The sequence below is a fragment of the Hemitrygon akajei genome, chromosome 10 (assembly GCF_048418815.1).
Source record: "Hemitrygon akajei chromosome 10, sHemAka1.3, whole genome shotgun sequence".
Lineage (NCBI taxonomy): Eukaryota > Metazoa > Chordata > Chondrichthyes > Myliobatiformes > Dasyatidae > Hemitrygon > Hemitrygon akajei.
The window spans coordinates 49,742,126-49,757,098 of NC_133133.1; the positions used below are offsets into that span (position 1 = coordinate 49,742,126).

Here is a 14,973-nt window from a genome sequence, read left to right on the forward strand (position 1 = left end):
GAGAATGGAGAGAGTTGGTAGACCACGGGACCAAGTGGACTTGGAGCCAAGGTCCAAAGGTCAATGATAATCGGAGGAGGTCGATGGTGGTCAGTGATCTCCAACATTGTGCAGTAGACTGTCTCATGAGAATGGGCCCTTTTTCTTTTTTTTGTTTTCTTTACTAATCGTATAGTCAAAGTAAGAATTATAAGGCTCAACCGTTTAATCACATATTATGTACTGTTTGTTATTTTGGGGTACTAATTTGTAACAGGGGACACATCATGTAGCATTCACCCAAACGAGATTTCGTAAGTTTGGCTGGGCCGGGGGCTAGCACCCCCTATATTAAGCTGCCAGCCGAAGCAAGAACGAAACACGAGGAAACGTGCAGATGCTGGAAATTAAAGCAACACGCATAAAATGCTGGTGGAACGCAGCAGGTCAGGCTGCATCTATAGGGAGAAGCGCTGTCAACGTTTCGGGCCAAGACCCTTCGTCAGGACTAACTGAAAGGAAAGATAGTAAGAGATTTGAAAGTAGGAGAGTTACATTACAGAGTGAAAAACTGAACATGATGCATGAGCCAACAACAAACAGAAGAGCAAACAAAATTCTCAATGCTTCTTCAAAAGTGTACATAAATGATTGGTTTGCTTTTTCTTCCAATTTGTCACTTGCCCACTGATAATTTCACTTTCAGCATCCGTATGAACTACTTAATAGAACAAAATATCACAGGCTAATCAGTGAGAGCGGATAATTTCAGGTTTGGAAGAAATAACTTTGGTTAATTTCTTAAATTCCTAACAACAATAGCTATTGTGGTAGAATTCATTACTGTCCTCCTATACTGATCAGGAAAACAGCATAAAATCTTAGTTGATTTGTCTTCCAATCCCAGTCAAGTGTGGTAGACAGATTTACTCAGCCCAGTTAATTCATGCCAATAATGTACAATAAAAACTTTACTTACTTGGTACGAGAAGACACTGCCACAGGAGCAACTCTGCTTCCAGCTTGATTCAGTTGATTCTTCTTTTCCAAATTTATAACATCAATGAAATCATCATCAAACCCAAGCTCTAATGAAGAAGAAAAAGTAATCAGTTTTTTAAGGATTTCCTCAAGCCACATTGACCCTCTTCCTAAATAGAGGGAATCTTGCAGAATTAACCACAGTGCAACCAACAGCCATGATATTTATCCTGTGCACACAGATCATGTCTGCAACCAGGAAACTTGGAAATGTGAAAATGTAGGAACTCTGCAGACTAAAAAAAAATCTAATGAGATCTTGATATTATTTTGTTTCACGTCTTGCAAATAAGCAGACTGAAAGGCTAATTAGCTCCAGGGCAAGAAAGCCTTGAGAAAACTGCAGTTGCGATCATCACCAGTCAGAGATTAGGATATAGTAGATCGGAGGCTGGTGTAAAACTCTTTAACTCTTCTGTTCCCTTTAATTTTTATTTACCACATTTTCATTAGTCTTCCATGTGGTCACTTGTCTGAATAATGTCCAGCTTTGGCTAGTTGGGATAGCTGACATTTACCATTTAAATAGTCAAGGAAGTCCAACAGTTGCCTACCATTGGCTGGAGTCATGTGTTTAAATAACCTCTGCTGCTGATCTTTTCATTGAGTACAGCATTTGAGTTGCTGCTTGCTGAGACTGCAATCAGCTCACAGATCTTGTATCCTGTTAAGAACTGGTTATCCCACCAATTTTAATGTGGGAAAGGTGTTGGGGTATCCTAGAGTTACAAGTAGTATGGCAGTAAGTTTGTTTTTTAAACTTTTTTTCATTAGATGCTTTTAATCTTTTAAGTCCTTAACTAATTTCATTTAAAATATATTGTTTATTTCTCTTTTAACAGCTTTCAAATATCTCTGGAAGCCAGAGACTTTTAGTTGCTCAAAGTAAAGCTGTCAAGGGTACAGGTGGCCCCCCGCTTTTCGAACGTTCGATTTACAACAACTCGCTGTTACGAAAGACTTACAGTAGTATGTTTTCGCTAACCATAGAGGATTTTCACTTTTATGAAAAAAAGACGCCCGCTTTATACGTGTGTTTACCCCGAGAAAGACTACAATGACCGTGAAGCCTTTGCGCGGGCAGTTGTTTGCGCATGCATGTATGTGCGTATGTATGTGTGTACGTGCCGATTTTTTTCCTCCAAATCGATTTTGGTTCGCTTCCTTCCTGAGTTTGATAAGTGAAACTACACCGTACCTACAATATTTCTACTTTATATAAGGTGTAAATTTATTATATCATTCCTGCTTTTACTATATGTTAGTGTTATTTTAGGTTTTATGTGTTATTTGCTTTGATTTGGTAGTTTTTTTTGGGTCTGGGAACGCACAAAAAATTTTCCCATATAAATTAATGGTAATTGCTTCTTCGTTTTACGACATTTCGGATTACAAACAGTTTCATAGGAACGCTCTATCTTCCGATTGGGGGGGGGGGGGAATACCTGTACTTTATAGCTGGAACATCCCTGTTTTACTAGAGATGTAAGAGACTGCAGATGCTAGAATCTGGAGCAACAGGCATCTGCTGGAGGAACTGCATGCAAAGGAGGCTGAAAACAACCACACATGCAGGGAAAATTCCATTTCTGGTTGGCTTTAGGAACTAAACAATAAATAAACCTTAAATCAGATTATATCATCCAGTTATGACTTTCTTCTCCACAGAGTAAATAGGTTACTAAACCAACACTTCATTCTCTAGGCATAAGCCTTGGAGTAATTTCAACTTTACCTGATTTACTTGCTCCACTTTCTTTGCCATGTTGTAATAGACCAAACTGGGGCCAACCTGTTGATTCCATTGCAAATGGATCCATCGCCACTTTTTCAACACCAATGCTTTTAAATGTAGCTATTTTTGAAAAGGGAAAGAAAAATTACAAATAGTCAAGTGATTCCCAATACCAAAATGAGCATGACAATAAATGTATCCTGTTAAAGATATGGGAAATCTCTCAATCTGAGAGTCAAATTTAACCTAATTCAATCTGAAGTCCATACTTGGGTGGTAGCAAATATGCTTCATTTAGTTAATTAATTGCATATGAAAACTTTAACTTGCTTGGATATTTTAAAGTTAAATCAATTTTGAAAAGTAATCTACTGCAAGCATCAATAGTTTCAGAAAACACAAATTAACAGTTAAATAATTCATTTTCAGTGATAGCTGTTAAGCCATTTATGCACTCAGTACATCACTAAAAGTTGCCATATTGAATTTTTTACAAATATTACATGAACATGACAAAAATAATCTAATTTTGTGAAATGGACTTCAATCCATAGCCGTCCGTGAATAGCCTACTGCCATTAGCAACAATGCTTACATACAAACTAAACATTTAATAACTAATTTGCAAGTCAAGATAAAGTCACACTGTTTTTCACTGAAAAATGAAATACAGATCGACCAATTCAAATCCAGCAAATAATAATCCAGTTTCACCGCTGGTCAGAACATAAATTTTCGCCAGCCTAGTTGTAACACATCACTGCACCAAAACATCACCATTGCTTTGGTGGCACCATTAACAGAATTAGCTGTTGGTAGGGTCTTTAAAAGAAGCAAATTATTCCTCTGTGTTATTCTGCATTTACTTTTATAAACTGTGCTTATCTAGCTCCAGTCATATCCTCATTGAATAAAGGAAGTGCTTCTTGAGGTGTTAACCGCAAACACCATACGCTATATATGCAAAATAAAGCGGAAGTTCTGAAAAAAAACTCAACAGTGGTGTGTCTTTGACAAGTATATGCAACTTGTATAACTTTGGCTCTTCTGCAGTTTATAATATAAAGAATCAAAAAGAAAAGTTGATGATAATGAACCTCCTGTTCATTATTATACTGACACTGAAATTGTGCAGATGGTTGTAAGTCCAGAGGTAGGCAAAACAGTATCTATTGATAGGTTAATTCAGCTGACAGGTGAATTGATAAAAGGTCTTGAGCAATGCAGCTTTATTACTGAAAGAAAGAAATGAACGTGTACATGTTGCAAGATAAACTAATCAAAGAAAGACCAAAAGGCTTTGTGAAGGGAAGATGGTGCCTCACGAGCCTGATTGAGTTTTTTGAAGAGGCAACAAAAGAAATTGATGAGGGTAGGGCAGTGGATGTGGTCTACATGGACTTTAGCAAAGCTTTTGACAAGGTCCCTCATGAGAGACTCATCCAGAAAGTCATGAGGCATGGGATAAGTGGAACCTTGGCTGTTTGGGTAAAAAATTGGCTTAAAGGAAGAAAGCAGAGGGTAGTTGTGGAAGGAAAGTATTCTGCCTGGAGGTCGGTTACTAGTGGAGTGCCGCAGGGATCTGTCCTGGGAGCCCTGCTCTTTGTGATTTTTATAAATGACCTGGATGTAGAGGTGGAAGGATGGGTGAGTAAGTTTGCGGATGACACGAAGATTGGAGGAGTTGTGAATGGAGCTATAGGTGGTCGAAGGTTACAAGAGGATATAGACAGGCTGCAGAGTTGGGCAGAAAAATGGCAGATGGAGTTCAATCTGGACAAGTGTGAGGTGATGCATTTTGGAAGGACAAACCAGAAGACTGAGTACAGGATTAATGGTCAGTTACTTAAGAGTGCGGATGAACAAAGGGACCTTGGGGTTCAAATCCATACATCCCTCAAGGTCGCTGCACAGGTTGATAGGATAGTTAAGAAGGCCTATGGGATGCTAGGCTTCATTAACAGGGGGATTGAGTTCAAGAGAAGAGAGGTCATGTTGCAACTCTACAAATCTCTGGTGAGACCACACTTAAGAGTATTGTGTTCAATTCTGGTCACCTCATTATAGGAAGGATGTGGAAGCTATGGAGAGGGTGCAGAGGAGATTTACCAGGATGTTGCCTGGATTGGAGAACAAGTCATATGAAGCAAGGTTAGCAGAGCTGGGACTTTTCTCTTTGGAGCGTAGAAGAATGAGAGGGGACTTGATAGAGGTTTACAAGATTATGAGAGGCATAGATAGGGTGGATAGTCAGTACCTGTTTCCCAGGGCACCAATAGCAAACACCAGAGGGCATATGTACAAAATTAAGGGAGGGAAGTTTAGGGGAGACATCAGGGGTAAGTTTTTTTACACAGAGGGTTGTGAGTGCCTGGAATGACTTGTCAGGGATGGTGGTGGAGGCTAACACATTAGGGGTATTTAAGACAGGCACATGGATGAAAGAAAAATGGAGGGTTATGGGGTAGTGTGGGTTTAGTACTTTTGTTAAAGGATTATATGGGTCAGCACAACATGGAGGGCTGAAGGGCCTGTACTGTGCTGTAGTATTCTATGGTTCTAAAATACATGAAACAGGTTAGCTTGAAGGAATTATTCAGAAAAATAGCTAAGAAAAGTGGAAGACAGGAGTCAACACTTGAAAATTCAGTGCCGTCAACTTCGCCTCACCCACGTGTGCTGCCACCACCATCACCAATTCTTGAAGATGCTGTGCCAACTTCATCACACCACCAGGTCATGAAGATTCAATCGTCTTTCAAGATGAGACACAAGGCAATCCTGATGACCCCACTTTCAGACATGAAAGTGTACAATCCTAGTTGTACAATCCAACTCTTTACTTTGGGAGTGATAATAACCAACCTTCTGTTGTCAGTAAATACAGATACCTTGTAAGGTATTTTGCCTGTACTGTACTTCAATACATTTTTCTTGTTTTTCATTTGTCATTTTTTTTCCTTTACTATCCAATTTGTACTATTTACAGGCTACTTGAAAGGTAGGGTGAGGTGATCATGAAGTGAGTTAGAGGGGATTATTTACTTAAACCTTACCAAACCACCTGTGATTTGGCAAAATCCCTAATCTGGCACTGCACAGGTCCCAATCGTTCCAGATTTGTGGTCGTCAACCTGTACATCTACTAAAGTATATGGCTGTAAGTACAATCAATTTGTTTTAATTGGTTATAGTGAAATGCAATGTGAAATCATTAACTTTAAGCTTAATGGTTTCTTCAAACATTACTAAGGGAATCCCTCCAGGTGAGCTGCATCAGGCTGATTGCAGCACAAGAGGCCTGAGATCATCATAAAGAACTTGTGGTGTGCAAAAGGAATTTCCAGTGTGACACCAATAACTGAAAAATTACAACAGGCAAAATTATTGTGAAATTTAAGTAACTTAATCAACTGAACCTCACCAATTAACTTAACCAGTACCCACATTGAAAATCACTGACTTCAGAGAACTTATAAAACAGCAGGGTGTGCAAAGCTTACATGCAGTTTGGTCAGAGGCCAAAGGAATAGTGTTTGAACTGTGGCCAATCAGTAAACGGGAGCTTGAGAAGAAAAGGGAACTTCACAAAGGCCCGTAATTAAAAATTTAAAAAGCTGCACTCCAAGGCAGTTTTTGGAGACTGAACTGAGGCCAGTCAGTAAAGGGGATTCATTAGCAAGGGAGAATGAAAATAAGGCAGGGGCAAGTGGAGTGGCCATTGTTGGATGATAGGTTGCCTCCCAGGTGCCATGGTCATGAATGTCTCAGATCAGGTCCACTGCGTTCTAAAGGGGGAGGGTGAGCTGACAGAACCAGGGACATAGTAGGAAAGATGAAGAAATTCTGAAAGGAGATTTTAGGGAGCTAGGCAGAAAGCTGAAAAGCAGGACTGCCAGGATAGTAATCTCTGGATTGCTGCCTGTGGCACGTGCCAGTGAGGGCAAGAATAAGAGCATTCGGCAGATAAATGTGTGGCCGAGGAACTGGTGCAGGGGGCAAGGGTTCAGGTTTCTGGATCATTGTGATCTCCTCTGGGAAAGGAACGACCTATGCATTAGGAACGGGATACAACTAAACCCAATAACCTTGTGGGCAGGTTTGTTACAGCTGTTCAGAAAGTATTAAACTAATTTGGTAGGGGAATGGATATGGAGTGATAGAGCTAAGGATGGGGTAGTTGGTTTACAAACAGAGGCAGTATGTAGCGAGATTACTAGCAAGGGCAGGCTGTTGATAGGGAAAAATTGCAATCAGTCAGCAGGATGAGTTGCAATGTATAAGGAGGACAAGATGATAAAGGATGATGAATACAGGGTTGAAGGTGTTACATTTGAATGTGCAACAGGATAGGCAATGTAATGCTCTGGTTAAGATTGTGTTTTTACTGCTATACTAATAGGCATTTCATTTTAGCACTTTTTTGCAAATGCAATTGCTCTGTTAGTTAAGTTTCAAAGACTAGTATTTTGGTTTCAGCTGAGATAAGCAGCGTTTGCTCAGCCTAGGAATGTTGTGCCAGCCAATCAAGGTGGGATGCCATGGAACATTCGAGAGAGCTGAGTGGGAACAGATATCTGAAGGACAATGGTCTGGTTTGAGGTCTTTTGGGGTGTGGAGAAGAGCACAAGAGAAGGTGTTCTGAGGATCCAACCCGAAGAGGGGACCCTGTTGTAAAAATGCTTGGTGCAGACAAATAGTTCAAAGGAAGAAGTGCCAATACTGAGTTAGCCAGTTCGTTCAAAATGGTCTTTGAGGGAAGTTTGAACTGTGGTTGGTGTCCTTCATCCAGAACGTGGGTTCAGCGTGTGAGCAATCAAAGCAAAGCATCCTGACTACTTCCAAAATGAGATCCAACGTCTGTGCACATCTAGACTGGTTTAACTGCAATGGGCTCTTTTTTTTACCATTAACTGTTTGTTAAAGTTGAAATGTCTGTAAATGTACTTCCACTTTAATTTCATCTAATGAGCCAAGTTTGTTATGAGCCACAGTGAGATGGTTACAGGATTAAGCTAGATGAACTTGTAGCACAGTAAGAGATGGGCAGGTTTGACATTGGACTGATGCCTACATGTGAACCATGGTAAATATGCGAGGTCAAAGCCAATATAAAAACCAAAGGGGGGGAATTGAAGCAAAAATTAGTGGGATGTTAAGAGGATTGGGAAGTTTTTAAAAACCAACAGAAGGCAACTAAAAAGTTATTAAGGAAAAGATGGAATCTGAAAGTAAGCTAGCCAATAATATTAAAGAGGATACCAAAAGTTTCTTCAAACATACAAAATGTTTCTAAAAGAGAGGCAAGAGTGGCTAGTGAACTGCTGGAGTGGTAGTACTGAGGGACAAGGAAATAGTGGATGAACTGAATAAGTATTTTGCATCAATTTCCACTGCAGAAGACACCAGCAGTATGCTGGAAGTTTGAGAGTGTCAAGAGGAAGAAATGAGAGAAGTTGCCGTTACTAGGGAGAAGGTGCTTGGGAAACTGACAGATTTATAGGTAGATAAATCACCAGAAACCAGATGGTGTACACCCCAGGGTTCTGAAAGAGGTGGCAGAAGAGACTACGGATCTTTCAAGAATCAATAGATTTTGGTATGGTTCTGGAGGAATGGAAAATTGCAAATGTCCCTCCACTTTTCAAGAAGGGAGAGAGGCAGAAGAAAGGAAATAATAGGTCAGTTAGTCTGACGTCAATAGTTGGGAACTTCTTGGAGTCCACTGTTAAGGGGTTTTGGAGGCACATGATAAAATAGGCCAAAGTCAGCATGGTTTCCTCAAGGGAAAATCTTGCCTGACAAATCTATTGAAATACTTGGAAGAAATAACAAACAGGATAGACAAAGGAGTATATATAGATGCTGTGTACTTGGATTTGCAGAAGGCCTTTGATAAGGTGCTGCACAAGAGGCTGCTTAACAAGAGCACAAGGTATTACAGGAAAGATACTAGCATGGACAGAGCAATGGAAGAGGCAAAGAGTGGGAATAAAGGGAGCCTTTTTTGGTTTGCTACCAGTGACTAGTAACACAGAGGTCTGTGTTACGACTGCATCCTTTTACGTTAAATGTCAATGACTTGGATGATGGAATTGGCGGCTTTTTGGTCAAGTTTGTGGATGACATGAAGATAGGTAGAGGGGCAGATAGTGCTGTAGAAGCAGGGAGATTGCAGAAAGACTTGGATTAAGAGAACCGGTACAGAACAGGCAGATGGAATAATGTCAGGAAGTGTATGTCATGCACTTTGGTAGAAGAAATAAAAGCACAGACTATTTTCAAAATGGCAAGAAAATTCAGAAGTTTGAGATGCAAAGGGACTTGGGAGTCCTCGTGCAGGATTCCCTAAAGGTTAATCTGCAGGTTGATTCCATGGTGAGGACAGCAAGTGGAATGGTAGCATTCCTTTCAAAAGGATTAGAATATAAAACAAGGATGTAACATTGAGGCTTTAGAAGGCTCTGGTAAGGCCTCAATTGGAGTATCATGAGCAGTTTTGGACCTCTTTTCTAAAAATGGATGTGCTGACATTGGAGACAGTTCAGAGGAGGATCACTAGAATGATTCTCGGAATGTAAGGGTTGCCATACAAGAACCGACTGATTACTCTGGGCCTGTACTCACTGGAATTTAGAAGAATGAGGGGGATCTCATTGAAACCCGTTGAATGTTGAAAGGCCTCGATAGAATGGATGTGGAGAGGATGTTTCCTATCGTGGGGGGAGTCTAGGACCAGACAGCAGAGTCTAAAAATAGAGGGACATCCATTTGGAAAGGAGATGTGGAAGAATTTCTTTAGCTAGAAAGTGGAGAACTCTGGAATTCGTTGACACAGGTGGCTGTGGAGGTCAAATCATTGGGTATATTTAAGGTGGAGGTTGATAAGTTCTTGATTTGTCAGGGCATGAAAGGTTACGGACAGAAAGCAGATTTGGGCTGAGAGGGAAATGGATCAGCCATGATTAAATACTGGAGCAGATTCAATGAGCCAAATGGCCTAATTCTGCTCTTACCTTCTGCTCTTATAGTTACAAAACAAAGACCATCACTTACCATTTAGGACTATTATAATGTCTGCTCAGCAACAGGATCTTCCCTTTAAATAGCTTATTTTAAGCATTTTTATAATCTGTACATTTTGTTGGAGCAAAATAAATCAAGTCTTATTTTTGTCAAAAATTGTTTTTTTTCCAATGTTAAATTCAAGCTTGTGTCTACCTTGTTGAACCTTTTTCACTTCGGTGAGGAAGTTGAGGCAGGACTCGTCATCTGGCAGTTCAAAGCAGCAGTGAGCCTGGTCTCCTTGTATACGGACCCTACATATCCCTAAGACAATAAAAGTGCATAAATAACTGAAAATATTGGCATAGAATAATAAACCTTTAATCAACATTGAAACTTGGGAAGCTAACAAATTCATCATTTGCAAATTAGGTCAGATAACAGAATTCCATTTTGGCATTAATTGCAGTAAAACTGTAATCCATAGAAGCATTTGGGAAGTAGGCTGAATTATTTTCCAGATCTACAGGAGGTGAGAGTACCTGTGCTTTTTTTTTAACCTCACTGCTTCCCACCACCAAGCGACCTAAATCTTCCTTTGCATTTCACTTGCATTTCCTCCAGTCTCGCATATTGCATTTAGTGCTTACCATATGGCCTGCTTTATGCTGGAGAAACCAAATGCAGACCATTTGCATTCAGTCCACAGGGCAACCTTATTCCAACTGCCAGTCACTTGAATTCCTTACCATTCTTACTCTGACTATGGCTTCCTGCATTGTTGTAAGGAGACCTAACATTAGTTTGAAGAAGATGAGCTGCTGTTTTCTGGGACTTAATATTGAATGCATCAATTTCAGTTAACTCATTTTCTCTGTATAAAGAAAAAGCCAGCTCTGCCATTGATTATCACTAACACTAACCGTTTTTCATAAAATACACCAGAAGTCTTCAAGTGTAGAGTTTAAGCCACAACAATCTAATTGAGGTATACTACCCGAGAAAGCAAGCAGTGCCTAGTGATGAATTATATAGCTCAGAAGTCCCTTTGCACCTGCAATCAACTGATCTATCCTAAGGAAGCAGGTAAAATATTAATAGTAGGTAAAAGTATTTAAGTGAACGAGCTAAGTTAGTAGCACACAGAATGGAGAGAATGAATTTTTCTTCTCATTTGTGGTAGTCCAATCCCCCTCAGTTGGAAATTCTATCTCTTTTCCTAGATACATAAAGCAGCAATTCAACTTTCAAGACCAAAAGAAAATCTCACTCAAGACCTTAGCTTCTCCCCCACTCAGGGAAGATTCATTGTGTCCTAAATGCTTCAGTAACATAGCTCAATTTGCATTGTTTGGACAAACAAAGTTGCCAAGTTTGACTTAGGCTAGCATTCAGATATCAAATTAAACCATGCTACCCTCATCTGTTCCCACCACTAAATAAGGGAAACAAGGGATTGCAATTGACTAATTTTCAACTTCACAACTGCCATGTATTATCACTTCTCAGTCTAAGATCAGGCAAAATAATTCTAAATAGGAAGCTGAGAATTCAGAGAAACTGTCTAATCTAGGAGAGATCTGAGCTTTGATACATCAATGATGAAAACATACTGTATAATCACATACAAGGAGAGAGATGGCATTGGTAGGTTGGCCTGGCATTTGGATGAGAGGTATATAAAAACATGAAATCCTCTGGAAACTAACTAAGCAAATTACAGGATATCTACCTTTGTTAACAAGGGTTAATAATTCAAACAAAAATAATACTTCAAGTTCTACAATGAAATTTAGAAATTAGGAACTCACGTGTAAAAGGATCATCAATCAAAAGTGCCTCTTCAGCCTCTGAAAATGAAACATTCTTAGGTTATGGTGAAGAATTTGACAGTTCGTTGCATTAGGGTTGAGAGCTAACATTTCTCATTGTAGTGATGGACAGTGATGACAGACTGCTTAAACTTTACTAAAGATGGATTTTATTTATACAAGGCACCACAGGTCTTTTCCATCAATAATATGAGAAGTTGCATAAAAGTCCAAAGCTGGAAGGTTGAAGAATGATGAAGAAGAAAGATTAGGAAGAATAGCAAGATTAGGCTTATAGTGAGCATGAAGAAGCGTGACAGCTAGGATTTTTAAACTCAATGTACTGTAGGACCAAGAATCAACACAGGTCAATAGCGAATGTGTCTTCGGACAATTGGACGAAGTATGGCAGAGTAAGTTTCCAATAAATTAAGTAATTGTAAACTTAGGATTCTCTGTAGGGAACACAAACAAAGATAACTAAAAAACGGAGTCCAAAAGTAAAAAAAATATGGTAAGAGTTTCATGCTAATAAATTCTCTGTAGGGAACACAAACAAAGATAACTAAAAAACTGAGTCCAAAAGTAAAAAAAAATTGGTAAGAGTTTCATGCTAATAAAAGGAAAAGCAGCAAAAAAGCTTACATGTGGAAGCCATTGTCCCTGAAGATAGTTGTTCTTTTGCTATTTAACCATATTGCATACTATATCCATTTGAAGTAGTGGATATGGTAAAACAATACAGGTGAATGGCAAAAGAACACATTTTAGACTGAGTACAAAACAGCTACATTTTAGCCTTTCTGATTATTAACTGGAGACACTTTAACTCATTTATTACACAGGTGTCCTACTGCAGGAGTTCACAACCTTTTTTATGCCATGAACCACTACCATTAACTGACGAGTCTGTAGACCCCAGTTTGAGGACCCGCCCTAAAGGAAATCCATTAACAGATATGATTATCAGCTTATCAACATTCATGGATTAAGACTTGGCCTGGAGATAACCATGTTAAGAAAAGCACTAGCTATATTAAAACTGAATTACACAGATACAGCTCAACAACAAACATCAAGGAGAGAAACAAAGTTCACTGGGAGAGCTGAAACATGCATGTTCAAAAAGTTAGATTTAGGGTGGTGGTGGTCAGAGTGAATTGATATGTCAAAATATGTTTTCTGAAAACAACCAAGACTGAGTTGTTTCAGCAGGAATATGTCCAAATATTAGATTAGACCAATGATGTATCAGATGTGCTCAAATACATCTGGCTGGCAGCAATAGTGTTATGATGGTTTGTAGAGTTGAAGGATAAGGAGCTGGTAATCTGACAAAAACAATGAAGAAACTGAAAATCTTCTCCAAACTTCCTGTGTCCTCAACAATTGTTGGACCATGACCTGTATTTCTTGATGACATTAGAAAGCGTTCCACCTATTGAGACAATACTGGCTGTAAGAGTAATTTCTATCATTTTACCTAGAACCCATTTTCTCGCACATGTCCATGAACTGTATCTTGATAGTCTTATTTCTGAATGGTACTTGGAGTAATTTATTAGACAACCAACTAGCACATCTTTTTGGACACTGAAGGAAACAGGGGCACTTAGGGAAAATCCACACAGTAAAATAGGCAGTAGTGGAAGATAGGATTGAGCCCAGAGACATTTGAGGCTCAAAATTTGAGGCAGAGACATTACCTCTTGCATCAATGTGCTTCACAGGTGCTTCATTTTCCTGATCCTATTGACATCAGGATCTCCAAAAGTTACGGAGAGTACACACCATGAGTGATAAAGGCATAATCTCTCATTATGTTCAATAAATTCTGTTTCAAACCATGAATATAGTGTTCAAGAAACGAATCTGTATTGCACAACATCTTCATGCAATATCAAATCCTTTTACACAAAACTTAATCACATTTATGATTAAGGGTCGTCAGGAACATGCATTAACAGTAAACAGTGGGTAACATGCATCTTGCAGTCACTTGTGTAAAACTCTCCTGTGCATTTAATGGTCATAATTGGCACTGATCAGTCACACTGAAGACAAACTTGAGCAGGAGGCAAGGCTTGATTTGTCTTTAACGGGAAACAAACCTGACTTTATTGATGCAGAGTTCAATCATCTTGCACTTGGGTCTACTTTTAAGTAATTTCTTGAGTTTTCATTCCCACTCCAATCCCTCTGTACTGATGGCTTTAACGGCTCATCAATTGACTGCACATTGGGCTTCCCCTCCTGAGGGGTTACATCCTCTGATATAACTGTATCCACTGAATTCTGGCCAACTCCTCTTTATCCTGTGGCGCTCTCCTTCACCCTTCCACCTTAATTCATGACTATCCAACCCACCTTAATTCATGACTATCTAAACTTCTTTAATTCCCAGTGATTTTCAACTGCATTATCATTTCTCGGCTGATCTTTCCTCACATAGTTTTTGCTCACAGCATAGAATAGTGATTTACAGCAAGAATTCCTGATAGCTGTAGACAATAAATTAATAAGAATAAAAGGATCACTGATGAAGATTCGTCCCACTGCTTCAAGTCGATTTTCTGCCAAAATGGTTAAAATAATTTATCAAAGTACAAGAAATTCCCTAGAAAATGAATAGGAGGTTAAACTTTATATTTCCTTTCCTTTTTTTCTCATGCATTAAGGCTCTGGTTTACACTCAGCAGCTGCCCAACAACTTGGCTGAAGCCATGACAGAGCAGTAAGCTCACATCCTACTTCTCCACATCATGGTACAGCACACTTAATCACACAAAAAAGCATAATTTCCAAATTACTTACAATTTTATAATATTACAAATGAGACAAGCCCATTAAAATTATTAAAAATGCAATAATATTTTCCATCAGATAAATACCGAACTATAAAAGGAACATTTGGTATAAAGATTTCTCACGGTTGCTTTTTCTCATACCTTGTATAATGCGAAACTGGTTATTAATCGGGATCACAGTCTGACAAGCAGTAGTTCCATCATTTGCTTCCAGAATTGTAGAGATGGATAAACTGTAATAACAAGATTCACCACCAAATAAACCATTAACTAACTGCAACCAGTTCATAAGCAATTCATATTAATAGCACTGTAAATGAGAAAATTGATGCTTTGCAAGCCAAAATAAGCTTTAAACCTGCAATACCAGAATGTTTATTTATAGGTCTGTTATTTACATCCAATTTTCATATTTTCTATGCTTGAAAGCATGATGAGGAAGCTATAAAATGCAGAATGCATTTAATTACTGAAAATTTACATGCAGGGATCTATTATAACCACAACAGAAATGGTGAAAAAAAGAGCTTTGAATTAATTCTTCAGCTACAAAAAGTTTTGCTGTTTTTTTGGCAAAGATGATACTGCAACTTTT

At 38.9% G+C, this 14,973-nt stretch overlaps 1 protein-coding gene across 2 annotated transcripts in view; it reads right to left on the reverse strand.

Annotated features, from left to right (window-relative positions):
- ocrl (OCRL inositol polyphosphate-5-phosphatase) overlaps positions 1–14,973 on the reverse strand; it is a 102,572-nt gene that overhangs the window by 54,673 nt on the left and 32,926 nt on the right. For both annotated transcript variants that reach the window (XM_073058247.1, XM_073058248.1), the window contains exons 3-7: positions 14,520–14,611; positions 11,572–11,610; positions 9,977–10,084; positions 2,756–2,875; positions 959–1,067 (exon numbers count right to left, since the gene is read on the reverse strand). In XM_073058247.1, coding sequence (XP_072914348.1) covers positions 959–1,067; positions 2,756–2,875; positions 9,977–10,084; positions 11,572–11,610; positions 14,520–14,611 — 468 coding nt within the window. The remainder of the gene's footprint in view (positions 1–958; positions 1,068–2,755; positions 2,876–9,976; positions 10,085–11,571; positions 11,611–14,519; positions 14,612–14,973) is intronic.